This window comes from Dromiciops gliroides, chromosome 3 (assembly GCF_019393635.1).
Source record: "Dromiciops gliroides isolate mDroGli1 chromosome 3, mDroGli1.pri, whole genome shotgun sequence".
Lineage (NCBI taxonomy): Eukaryota > Metazoa > Chordata > Mammalia > Microbiotheria > Microbiotheriidae > Dromiciops > Dromiciops gliroides.
The window spans coordinates 334,970,562-334,983,954 of NC_057863.1; the positions used below are offsets into that span (position 1 = coordinate 334,970,562).

Below are 13,393 nucleotides of genomic sequence, written 5' to 3' on the forward strand. Positions count from 1 at the left end.
CATAGAATAGGAAAATAACAAGATTTAGCAACCTTTTGTCTTGCATAGAAGATTATTGGCAGAAAGGAATGGGGTTGTCAATATCCAGGCAGTAAATGGAAAAGAAAAAGGAAGCCCTAGAAATAAGATAAAAATCTTATTAAATCTTATTATTATTAAGAGAAACTGAAGAAATAGGAATATACAACACCCCAAGAGAATCTCTGTTGTTGAAACAAAATTCTGAATATCTGGTTTTATGTTCCTTTTTCATTTGTGTTTTCTTACGTGACTGTCATTAGTGTATTTTAGACGTGCAGACTTTTCATAGTCCTGTAACACTGAAAGAGAAATCATTACAAAATTAAATAGGCAGATGACCAGAGCCAGCAAGTCCAGGGTTAAGCCTTCCATGGGTACAGGTGGTCAGAAGCAAATCATAGGTATGAAAACCAAGAAGTCCAGGCAGAAAGTGAGTCTGTGTAGTGAGCTGTCTGGAGCAAGCCTAGTAACCAGGAAGTCTAGAGATTAGAGATCGTCATGATATCTCTGGTGGGGATAATTCGGATGTCTGGGAACCCCGAAGGCAGTACAGACATGAAGAAGTTCAGAGAATCATTTGTCAGGACAAGGTTCTAGCTCCAAGGGTGCAGAGGAAAGAATCTGCCCCAACTTGCTATGAAGACGAGCAAAGGGCCAGGATCCAGAGGACAAGTAGAGCAAAACAGAGGCACCAAATATCAGAAAAACAGGAATGAGCTTCATTCTGGGTCAAAAATAACTTGCCCTCTGGATGTTTTTATCCTCCATGCAACCAGAGGTGCTTACAAGAAGTCATTGAAATTACTTAAGAATGCAGAAGCAGTGTAACTGCAGAAATTCTGTGATTACCATAGAGATAGGACAATGAAGGCTACAGAAGTATGTTTAAGTCTTCTGTATGCCACCCTTGAAAAAATACCTCTTTTTTGTCATTTGTTTTCACAGCACCTCTATTTCTAAGTATATCTTTCCTTCTTCCCTAACCACTAAGCTATCCCTTGTTATAAAGATTTAAAAAAAAAGAAAAAGTAGTTCAGAGAGGGGAAGGAGAGAAGGAAATATATTACTATGTGCCAGGTACTGTGCTAAGTACTTTAAAAATATTTATTTCACTTACAAATATTTATTTAATTTAATCCTCACAACAACCCTGAAAGGTAAGTGCTAGTATTTTCCCCATTTTGTACCTGAAGTTAGTTAAGTGTCTGAGGCCAGATTTGAACTTAGGTTTTCCTGACTTCAGCTCTAGAACTTGAACTACTTAAATTGATTGTGTCTGACAATAGTTGCAGTAATCCACACTCATAGTCCCCCACCTCAAAAAAAGGAAGGAAGTACATTTTCTCAACTCTTTTTAAGGACCAAGCTTCATCGTTGTAATTATACAGCTTTCAGTTTCTTTTTTGTTGTTATTTTTTCTGTTTGCATCATTATTGTCACTGAGTACATTGTTTTTCTGGTCCTTTCTACTTAAGTGCATCAGTTCATATAAGTCTTCCCATATTTCTCTAGATTTGTCACATCCATCATTTCTTTTTTTTCAGCATTTCTTAGAGTGCAGGAACATTACAGAATTGTAGGCTCAAAGCTGGTTTAATCCTTTTATTTTGGAGATGAGGAAATAGGCCCAGCAAGGATGAAGTGACTTGCCCAGCTCATTCACCTTCATTGCCCCTCCACTGTTTGTGGAATCATCCTTTCTTCGCTCAGGGGATGTTCTCTGCTAGAGCCAAAGGGCTGCTCTGCAATTGGGGTGCAGAAGGGCTCTTTCTATCTGTCTCCAATACCCTTCTCATCCATGCTTGACAGTGAGATCTGGGTCAGAGGGAACCTCAGATGAGATTGTAGTGAGCCTGCTATGGTAAATGGAGAGCATTCTGTTTTATTTTATTGACAATTGGATTCTGAACATTCTTTTCCTGGAACCTCGGTTTTGTGGCTGAAAACTTGTCCAAGCACATAGCAACAGTTGCATTTTGCATCTGTCAGCATAAATGGGTTTTAAGTATTAACAGACACATAGTTTAGAAAATGAAGCTTGCAGCAGGGAAGCAACTGGGAACATGTGTCACCAGTGCAGATATTCTGAGCTTCCAGGAAGTCTTGCATCCGGGGACTTAAGAGCTTTTAGTCTTTGTCAGGGTAGGGGGGTCCACATAAATCCCTTGTCATAGTGATGGTTCACAAGCCTCCACACTCTTGCGGGCCTTTCATGGTCACTTATCTTTCCTTGGACAGGCAACCATTTTCTTAGGTCTCACATCCCATCCTAACCCTCTTCCCTTCTATGCCCTTGGCTGACTCAATCTTTCTTTCTTTTTCTTTTTTTTTTTAGTGAGGCAATTGGGGTTAAGTGACTTGCCCAGGGTCACACAGCTAGTAAGTGTTAAGTGTCTGAGGCCAGATTTGAACTCAGGTCCTCCTGACTCCAGGGCCGGTGCTCTATCCACTGTGCCACCTAGCTGCCCCCGGCTGACTCAATCTTAACTTATCTCAACTCACCTTTTCTGTTCCCTCCTTCTCCCAGCCCCAAACAGTGAAACAAGCACAGGAGCCAGCATTCACAATGGCTGTTCCTTACTCTTGCTCAATTCTTGCTACTTCGCTAAAGAGAGAAAGCAAATAAACCCCTAAACCCTTGAGAGGAGACAGGATTTGCTAAGCTGACTTAAGAGTCATAAATAAAAATGTACTCTCAGTAATAGGACAACAGCAAAGTGCATCAGTCTAGGGAAGAACAGAGGATGAGGAAAGGCTCTGCTGTTCTTTTCCTCTTCCCTTAGGTCTCACCTCAAGGGTAGTTGCTGTCCTCATCGTGTGACCGTCCCTTGAGATTAGTGAGGTGGGGCTTGGGTCCTTTTTATGGTCTGTGGCTGGCAGATGACATCCACTCAGCTCTACCTGTTTTTGGTCTTCTAGTCCACAAGCACCACAGCCCCAGGTCCCCGAGGCTGCCTGGGCAGACGAGGGAAGCGTCGTTTATCACCTGACAGATGAAGACTTTGACAAGTTTGTGAAGGAGCACTCCTCTGTCCTCATCATGTTCCATGCCCCATGTGAGTGGAATGCTTTTCTTCCCCCAACTCTTCACCCCCTCCCCCAGGACCACCTCAGGTGGAATATAAACAGGGCCTTGGAAATTTTCAGTTTTTCATAATAGTCATCATATAGAAGTCTTTATTAGTTGTGCATGGCACTGTACTGAGTTCTCTCCAAAAATAATTATGCAATTATACTCTCAAAGAGTAAAGGATCAAAAAGAGTTAACTGAGCTAGGAACTATAAGTGGGTTCTCCCCCATTCCTCTCCGTAGTCACTTAACATGAGCTCTGGAAATGCAAAGCCATTTCGGTGTCAGATACCACGAAGGTAGAGAACATTATGCAAACAGAAATCATAGAATACATTCCCATATTTATAGGGTGCTTTGAATTCACTTCAGAAACTTGTGAATTTGTGTGCTGTCGATCCTAGGGGCAGAAGAAGGAATTAGATGACAGGGTAGCACTCCATGGAACAAATAGCTCCTAGAGAAAAACTCAGAAGGCAAAGGCAGCACTGGGCCCATGTGATGATTCAGCCCTAGAACCAGAGTGTGCTGTTTGGACCCCAGCTCCGATCTCCTTCCCATATCTCTGTAAATAACCTGAGCCAGCAAGTGATGGAAGAGAGAGAACAAGAAATTTGAAAACGTGAGAAATAACTCCTGGGAAGTAGATCCCACAATGGCAGATAGCAGTGAGGAAGGTGCCTCCAGCTGCAGGTAACTTAGGGAAGACTCCAAGGTGGACACACCAAAGCAGGTACCATGGTTTCCTATCGGGGAGAAAGCCTCAGACAGGGAATCATTGAAACTGAGGACAACCAGGGAATAAAATAGGATAACCTTAAAAAGCCAGGATGAAACATCTGATTTTGATGCTAGAAATCTCTGGAATCTTCTGTTGTCTTTGCATAAGAGAGAGGAGATTGATGCCTTGAGGAAAACAAATGTTCACTGTTAAATGTGAGGTAGACGGTAGATCAGAAAGAATGGACTAGGATGGGGGTCAGTGCTTAAGGTACAAACAGAAAAGCCTGGCATGGTAGGCATTCCATCAACCTCTTACATACTTCTTATTCAGGAACTCTCTCCAGCATCCCCCAGAGCCAGCTCATTAGGACCGAGAAGCAGCATTACAGTCACCTCACTGGCTAAAAAGTTCTCTCCAGGCCATTCTCAGACTTGCTGATGGAAGCAAGTTTAGAAGCAATTTACTTCCCCATAGCTGGAGGAAAATGGTCCTTCCCTGCTCCTTTCCCTCCCCCCCTCCCCTACCCCTGTCACCTACGCCAACTGTAAAGACAGAGGACAGCAGGTCCTTGACTATTTCTAGCTTGGGCAGCTCTGGAAGGCTTGTCTGCTTCAATCTGTCTCCCCACAATCCTGTTCCATCTCCGAAGAAAGCCCAACACTCAGGTAAAGGTCAGAAATCATAGAATTCTGTTCTGCGGACAAAGCCTGACAACACTTCTGCACTTGCTTAAAACCAGCTGCGTGCAGTGTACACGTAACACACCTGGGGGAGGCTAAAGGGGCTTGGTGGCACATTTGTGTGTGTGTGTATGTGTATACATATGAGATTCCTTATATAAAAATTGTAGATTGTTGTAGAATTCTAAGTTCTAGCGCCGCAAATTGGTGAGAGTAAATTTCCTGCCTCAATTCAAAATAGTACTGCACTCATAGTAACAGTTCTGGTTGAGAAAAATATTTTTTGTCCTTGTTCCTTTAGCAGTCCTAGGCATTTGCATATCACTGCAGCAGCTGATGCTTGCTCTGCACTTGAGGACAGACAGCTTGACTCCCACCCTTTTCTTCCCAGTATAGTCATCTCTTGTTGGATCGTAGAGGTGAAGTCCAGTGCTAATTAGGCAAAGAGGAATGGAGATCACTCCTCTGAGGTGATTGATGTATGACATAATTCCTTGGTTGCCCTATAGGTCATCATCCATAGATGTTTATTCAGCACTCAGGGCCTCAAATTCCAAATCAAGTGTTCTTTCCACTATTCCACACCTACACTGTGGATTCATTTCTCTTTGGTTAGTGCAGTGAGAGGGAGCAAGGCCAACCAGCAGAGCTGTTTGGCCTGCTTGGTAAAGAGTCTGTGTGGGTAGCCGTGGCCTTCCCTCAATTAATCCTCTCCATCTATTCTCTTGTGTCTTCTCCAGCAAGAAAAAGGATGATTTACTGGAAAGGGTAGAATGGGTGTGCTTAAGGAGGAATAGGAAACCCCGATAGGTAAGTAATGAGTAAAAAATACCTAGCTCCTTGGAATGGTTTTGCTTCATCAGCCCAGTGAATCCCATCCCAGGGTGCAAAGAGTACAAGAAAGAACCCCTGCCAGAAATCTTTGAAAAATCACAGCAAATAGCAGAGCTATCAGGAGCCTGGAGATGAGGGAGCTCAGACCCCAAAACTTTGGCCTGGAACTTGCTGTCTATCCCCAGCACATCTCCAGAGCAGGTTATCAAACAGTATGTGAGCACTTGTGGATGATAGGAGTCTGAGATCAAGTCAGGATTTCAAGAGAATCTCACCAGCCCCTTTGGACTGTAATGTATCTGGATCTCACCAAGGCATTTGATGGAAGGCCATGTGAAGTATGGATGAATAAGTAGGCACACACACATACAGCCTCATGGAAATGATAGAGCAGGCCTTGATTAATCTGTATGGGGGGTGTGTGTGTTTTGTTTTGTTTTGTTTTGATTGATCTGTACGAACCTAAAAGTTGATCTCTCCAGGGCTGTGTCCCAGCACTCTGCCCTGTCCAACATTTTTATTTATGACTTGGAAGAAGATACATAAAGCTTATCAAATTTGCAAATGACACAAAGCTGGGAGCAATTGCTTCTATGATAGAATTAGTGTCCATAGCAGTGTGGACACGCATAACTGATGGGGCAAAACTAACCAGATTAAGTTGCAAAGGGATATAAGTGAAGTTCTGCATTTGGGTTAAAAACATCAAATGACTCAATTAAGGCAGGGAAGCCCTGCCATAACTGTGGCACATGTGAAAAGATTTGCAGGTCTTAGCTGACTGCAAGCTAGGTGTGACATCACAGTGACACGAGTGCCAGAAATAGCTAACCCTATCCCTTAGGCTATATTATTGGGAATGGACTGATCAAATGGAAGGAGGAAATAGTCCCACTGTTCCAAGCAGTTTTTATTCCAAATCTACATGATCATATTCACATCTGAGGAGCACATTTTAAGGCACACTAAAGGGTGACCAAGATGGGAAAGAATCAATTAATTACAGTCAGTCGGTGGTCAGTCAACAAGCATTTCCTAAGTGCTTACTGTGGGACAGACACTTCGCTTGGGGCTAAGGAGATAGAGAAAGGTTAAAGCTTGGTCCCTGCCCATAAGGAGGTCACATTTCAATGGGGGAGACAACATGCAAATAACTCTGTATGTATAAGATAGATACAGTGCGAGTGGGTGGCAGTCCCACTAGAAAAGCACTTCTGCAGAAAGTGGGATTTGAGCTGAAACTTGAAGGAAGCCAGGAGGTACAGTTGGAGCAGGAGAGCACTTGATGCCTGCAGTCAACCGGGATGAAGACACAGAGATAGGAGGTGGGGTCACAGCAAGAAGGTTAGTGTGGGTGTGCCCCAAAGCAGAAAGATAGGATGGGGCCCAGCTGTGAAGGGCTCCAAAAGCCATGCAGAGGATTTTATATTTGATTATGGAAGCAATAGGGAACCACTGGAGTTGATTGGGGAGGTGGGGAATGTGGAAAAACCTATGCTTTAGGAAGATCACTTAGGCAACTGAATGGGAGACAGATTGTGGTCAGGAGAACCTTGGGGCTGGGAGACCAACCGGAAAGCTCTAACTGTAGTCCAGGCTTGTAGGAGAGAGAGGCGACAGATTGGGCGGGTGAGGTACCAAGGACAATGCTGAGGTTGTGAGCCAGGGTGCCTGAGGGGATGGTGGTGTCCTCCACATTCATAGGGAAGATTAGAAGAGAGCAAGGTTTGGGAGCAAAGATAACGAGCCCTCTTTTGAACATGTTGAATTTGAGAGATGTTAGGACAAGATATATAGATTTGGAAATTATCTTCATAGAGATGATAATTGAACCCATGGGAACTAATGAGATCACCAGGCAAGACAGTATAGAGGGGAAAAAAAAAAGAAGAGGGTCTCGGACGTTGCCTCAGACAACACCTACAATTAGTGAGCCCTGTCTGGATAAAGATTAGAGGCAGGTTGGAGAACTAAGAACAATGCCCTGAAAACCCAGAAAAAAGAAAGTAACTAGGAAGAGAGAGTGAGCCACAGTATCAAAGGCTACAGAGAGTTTGAGAAGGATGAGGACTGAGAAGAGTCTTGGCAGTTGCCAAGGGATCATTGGTAACCTTGGAGAACATAGCTTCAGCAGAATGATAAGGTCAGAAGCCAGACTTGAGTTAAGAAGAGAGGAAGAGTAGGCTCCAATTGTAGACAGCTTTCTCGTGGAGTTGAAGAAGAGGAGAGATATGGGACAATAGTGGGAATGGTAGGATCAAGGGAGAGTTGGGGAGGGAGTTGAGGATAAGGGTGACATGGGCATAATTGTAGCCAGTAGACAGGGAGAGATTGGATTGAAAATCGGTGGTAGAGTGAGGATGATTGAGGGCGGTCTGCTAAAGATGATAAAATAGATTGAGATCAAGGTTACATGCGGAAGGGTTTACCTCGGCAAGGAGAAGGGCTGTCTTTCAGGCCGGAGAGCTAGGTGAAAGAACTGTTTAGCCTGAAAAAGAGGAGTACTCATAGGGCTGTGATAGCTTTCTTTAAATATTTTAAGGGCCATCAGGTGGAATTGAGGATAGACTTTTGTTATGCATTGCTCCAGTAGAAAAACTAAGAAAAATGGCTAGAAATTATAAGGAACTGGTTTCAGTTTGACATAAGAGAACTTACTAACCATCCTTAGTACCAAAGAATGAGAGTTGGAAGGGCCCCTCCCACATCACTGAGTCCATTCCCCACCTGAGCAGGAGTTTTCTCTTAAGACATCATCTGGCCTCTGCTTGGACATATCCAGTGACTTGGAATTTGGTGCCCACTATGAAAGCTCATTCTCCTTTTGGACAGCTGTAATTCTTAGGAAGTTTTCAAGTGAGCCAAATTTTCTTCTCTTCAAGTTCTTCCCATTGCTCATAAATCTTTACCCTAGGACTAAACAAGACAAATTTAATCTTTCTTCCAAAATAAAGCCCAGCAAATGCTTGAAGACAGCTCTCAGGTCATCCCCTGTCTCCCCTGAGTCCTTTACATTTATTCCTCTTAAAAGTTCATCTTATTCGACTTGCCCCATCATTGTAGCCTGTATCTTTGGGGATCTTGAACATTCCATCCAGTATGTCAGCTACACCTCCCAGCCTTGTAACATCTGCAAATCTGATAAACCTGTGATCTGTATTTTCGCCCAAGTCATTGATAACTATATCGAACAGAACAGGGCCAAAATTATATCCGGGAGACTTTCTTAGGGACACTTCCTTCCAGGTTGAAATTGATGCAATAGAGACTATTATTGGGGCCTTGCCCAACTAGTTTAAAATCCATCTTCTTGCACTACCATCTATCACACAGCATCTCATCCACAAAGATAGGATGAAAAACTCTTTTAAGTGGTTTGCTGAAATCTGAATAAAGTTTCTGCAGCATTCCTCTGATCTATCAGTATAGTGACCCTGGCCAAAAATAAAAGAGACTAATCTGGCCTGACCTGCTATTGATGAAGCTGTACTGGCTCTTAGTAATTGCTTTCCATTCTAAATGCCCACAAGCCATCCCTTTAAATAAGTTCTTAATTTTGCCAGTACTCAAAAGTCAATCCTGTATGATTTAAAGAATCTGTCCTCTTCCCTTTCCTGAAAATCAGGACGATGTTTACCTGGCTTAAATCCTATAGCACCAGAGACCACAACCAATAACTCAGCAGTCATATCTGCCCGTTCTTTCAGGACCCTGAGATATAGTTTGTCCAAGCCTGATGACTTCAACACAGTGAGAGCAACTAAGTGCTCTCCCTCCATCTCCTCACTTACCTTGGGCTTCATTTCCTTGTTAGCCATTGTTGTTGTCTTGCTCATTTCAGTGATCATTCACCTTGTTAGCAAAAATAGAAGCCTATTAAGCGCCAAATCATTCTGTCTTCTTCACATCATCCATTATCATGTGATCAGGGTGTGTAGGGTATTCAGGGAGGACTAAAACCTCTGGTGTGAGAACTTAGCAAGCCCTTTTCAGGGCTGCTTATCCACCTTGGCTGACCACCTGTCATCCAACTGTTGGTTTTTTTTTCAGTTTAAGAAGTTTTATTTCATTACTTTGAGGCTCAGGGACAGAAGTTGATATTTCTTTTCTTTTTTAAAAACATATTTCCATATTAGTCATGTTGTAAAAGAAGAATCAGAACAAAAGGAAAAAAACACAAAAGAATAAACAAGAACAAAAAAGCAACAACAAAAGTGAAAATAGTACACTTCAATCAGCATTCAGATTCCATAGTTCTTTTTCTGAATGTAGAGAACATTTTCCACCATAAGTCTTTTGGCATTGTCTCAGATCATTGCATTGTGGAGAAGAGTTAAATCTATCACAGTTGATCATCGCACTACATTGTTGATACTGTGTACAATGTTCTCTTGGTTCTGCTCATTTCAGTCAACATCAATTCATGTAAGTCTTCCCAAGTTTTTCTGAAATTCATCTGCTTATCATTTCTTACAGAACAATAGTATTGCATTATATTCATATACCACAGCATGTTCAGCCATTCCCCAATTGATGGACATTCCTTCAATTTCCAATTCTTTGCTACCACAGAAAGAGCAACCAACTATAAACATTTTAAACATTTTTGTCCATGTGGGTCCTCTTCCCTTTTTTTTTTTGTGGGGCAATGGGGGTTAAGTGACTTGCCCAGGGTCCCGCAACTAGTATGTGTCAAGTGTCTGAGGCTGGATTTGAATTCAGGTACTCCTGAATCCAGGGCCAGTGCTTTATCTACTGCACCACCTAGCTGCCTCTCCTTTTCCCTTTTTTATGATATCGTTGGGATATAGACCTAGTAGTGGTATTGCTGGGTCAACGGGTATGCACAGTTTTAAAGCCTCTGGGGCACAGTTCCAAATTGCTCTCCAGAATGGTTAGATCAGTTCACAGCTCCATTAGCAGTGAATTAGTGTTCCACTTTTCCCACATCTTCTCCAATCTTTATCATTTCAATTTTCTGTCATATTAGCCAATTGAATAGGTGTGAGGTGGTACTTCAGAGTAGTTTTAATATGAATTTCTCTAATCAATAGTGATTGATAACGTTTTTTCCAATAACTGTAGATAGCTTTAATTTTGTCTTCAGAAAACTGTTCATATCCTTTGACCACTTCTCAACTGGGGAATGACTTGTATTTTTATATATTTGATTCAGTTATCTATATATTTAGATATGAGGCCTTTATCAGAAACACTACCTGTAAAAATTGTTTCCCATCTTTCTTCTTTCCTTCTAATCTTGTTTACATTGGTCTTGTTTGTATCACTCCACTCTTACCTGTGGCTCCAATAAGCAGTAGCATTTGTAGCAGTAAAACTGTCTAGACAGGCAGACTACATCAGGTTGAGGGTGACCAACAGGCTTCAAACCCTTCAGTGAGTTAGGGGAATGTCTACCTCAAGTACATGAAGACATTCCATGGTGGAATGAGTGGATGAAGACAACTTGTTCCAGTGGCCATGAAGGCTGAAGCAGGTGCTATAGAACGCTTAGAACTTGGTCAGACATCAGAGACACCAAAGTCAGCCACTCTATCCCAGGCCACTGCCCATCATCCTGACTTATGTCCTGCCACTGGACTTCGATGACTCTGGAAGAAAGAGTGAGGCTGTTGACTTTGTACAAATCTGCCTCCCTGACATCCCATTCACTCATGAGTCAAGATATCACCTCGTGATGTCATTCTAAATGATGTCTTCTACATGAAGGACAAAATTAACTGTTAAAGAAAGACGGGTCTTCATCAGCTGCTGTTTTGGGTAGAGGGAGAGTTCAAGCAGATGTTTACATAGTCTCTCACTCAAAGCTCTCTAGGAGAAATAATACAACTATTGCTGTTGTCAGGGATATTATAGAAGGAATGTTTGTATTCGGTGGGAGGATTAAGTGCCTGATTTCTAAGGGGCTGTCTAACTCTTAAGTTTACATTGTATTATACGCTGACAGACACTGGGTGTTTGGTGTTGTATAGTCAGGGAAAAGGAGAGAAGAGTAAGCATTTATATGACGTCTAGAATCTGTGCCAGGCACTATGCTAAGTCCTCTGAAAAGATCACATGCGATCCTCTTGACAAGCCTAGGAGCTAGGTGCTTATTGTTGTCCCAGTTTTACAGTTGAGGAAACTGAGTCAACAGAAATTAAGTGACTTGCCCAAAGTCACACGGCTAATAAGTGTCTAAGGCCGGATTTGAACTCTGGTCTTCCTGACCCGAAACTATCCCAAACCATCTCTGCATCTCCTGAACCACTAGCTGCCTCTGTTAGAAAAGTTCAAACCCTGCTTTTGAGAGGGGTCCCGTTATGAGGCAGGCTTATGCAAACATAGAGATTGAGGGTGTGCTTTAAACAAAGTCAGACCTCAGTATCTCAGTGGTGTGGGATCTCCCTCCGCTAACACACATTGTAACCTTTCTTTACCCCAGCGGACAATTTCAGGAGTTACTGTCACTGGTGGGAATGTTTCTTTGTAGCTAGAAAACTTTAAGCTCATCAGGTGCCTCGAGTGAACAGTTTCTTGGTGTGTCATGACCATATGCTTTGGGGGAAAGGGGCTGGTTCTTGCAGTGCACATGTAATGTGTTTATCCCATCCTGGTCTAAGCCTCTACAGCAGGCCACCTGTCACTTCAGCCTCCACCTCCTAACAGAAATCAAAGCTCCCCTCCACAGGACTCTGCTGATCAAATCTATGTTTTATAAATACTGCTTTAGCAGCAGTGGGAAAGCTAGTTTGAGAGAGCAGAGGCTGGAAGGAGGGAGGGGAGATTATCACAGTCATTCAGACAAGAGGCCTGTTATATAGGGCCTATTTTGAGGTAAGCTGTGTGATTGAAGAGAAAGGGATTGATGCAAGAGATGCTCATTCTGTCTCCAAAATAAAATTCATTGGGGGGGAGGGGCGGGGGGGCGGGGGGCACTGAGGAAGATATTAAGGTGCATACTTGACTCTAAGCTTGTAAACCTCAGTGACTGTCTGCAAGAGGCTTGTTCCCTCTTTGTGAAGATGAGAAAACAGGAAGAGAAGTTGTTGTTTGTCCTTCATTCTTCTTTTTTTTTTTTTTAGTGAGGCAATTGGGGTTAAGTGACTTGCCCAGGGTCACACAGCTAGTAAGTGTTGTGTTGTGTCTGAGGCCGGATTTGAACTCAGGTACTCCTGACTCCAGGGCCGGTGCTCTATCCACTGCGCCACCTAGCTGCCCTGTCCTTCATTCTTGAAGGGGACCATGACATCGGGAGGTGATGTCATGACTTGCAGTGAATTGGATTTAAGTCAGGGAGGGCTGTGCAAAGTCACCAGCATCTCTCTCTCCTCCAAAGACATCTGCGTCCAGTGGCAATATATACATGAGGGGGGAGGGGGGAGGGGGAAGCTAGGTAGCAGAGTAGATAAAACACCAGGCCTGGATTCAGGAGAACCTGAGTTCAAATCCGGTCTCAGACACTTGACACTTACTAGCTGTGTGACCCTGGGCAAGTCACTTAACCCTCATTGCCCCACAAAAACAAAAAAAAACAACCAAAAAAAAAAAAAAGGATATACATCTGGATGACTGAGATGGCCCCGGATATTTGAGGCAATCAGGTTAAATGACTTGCCCAGGGTCACATAGCTAGTGAGTGTCAAGTGTCTGAGGTGGAATTTGAACTCAGGTCCTCCTGACTCCAGGACCAGTGCTTTATCCACTGCACCACCTAGCTGCCCCCTGAGAAGTAAGTAATCTACTCTTGGCCACATAGCTAGTAAGGGTGAAAGACAAGATTTCAACTCAGGTCTTTGTGACTTTTGAATCTATCCCTCTAACCAGTATACTTCAAAAAGAACCCCATTCAGCCAGAGCCTTATGAAGTTTTGGAACCCCATATAGTAGGCACTCATGAAGTCCTGACAGCTAATTGAAATGTATTGGACCCAAAGGAACTGCAGAGCCTGGGTTTGGTAGGACGTTGACATTCATATAGCAAAAGGGATGAGTGCATTAAAGGAATTGCTTCAAGCTTTCTGTGCTGGGCCAGGAAAGTAAGAGCTATAGCACTTAGGCAGA

General features: G+C 43.1%; 1 protein-coding gene across 1 annotated transcript in view; it reads left to right on the top strand.

The window, feature by feature from the left end:
• The window catches only part of PDIA5 (protein disulfide isomerase family A member 5), a 181,227-nt gene that overhangs the window by 130,891 nt on the left and 36,943 nt on the right, over positions 1-13,393 (top strand). The window contains exon 11 of the mRNA XM_043998311.1: positions 2,941-3,077. Within this exon, the coding sequence (XP_043854246.1) occupies positions 2,941-3,077 (137 nt within the window). The remainder of the gene's footprint in view (positions 1-2,940; positions 3,078-13,393) is intronic.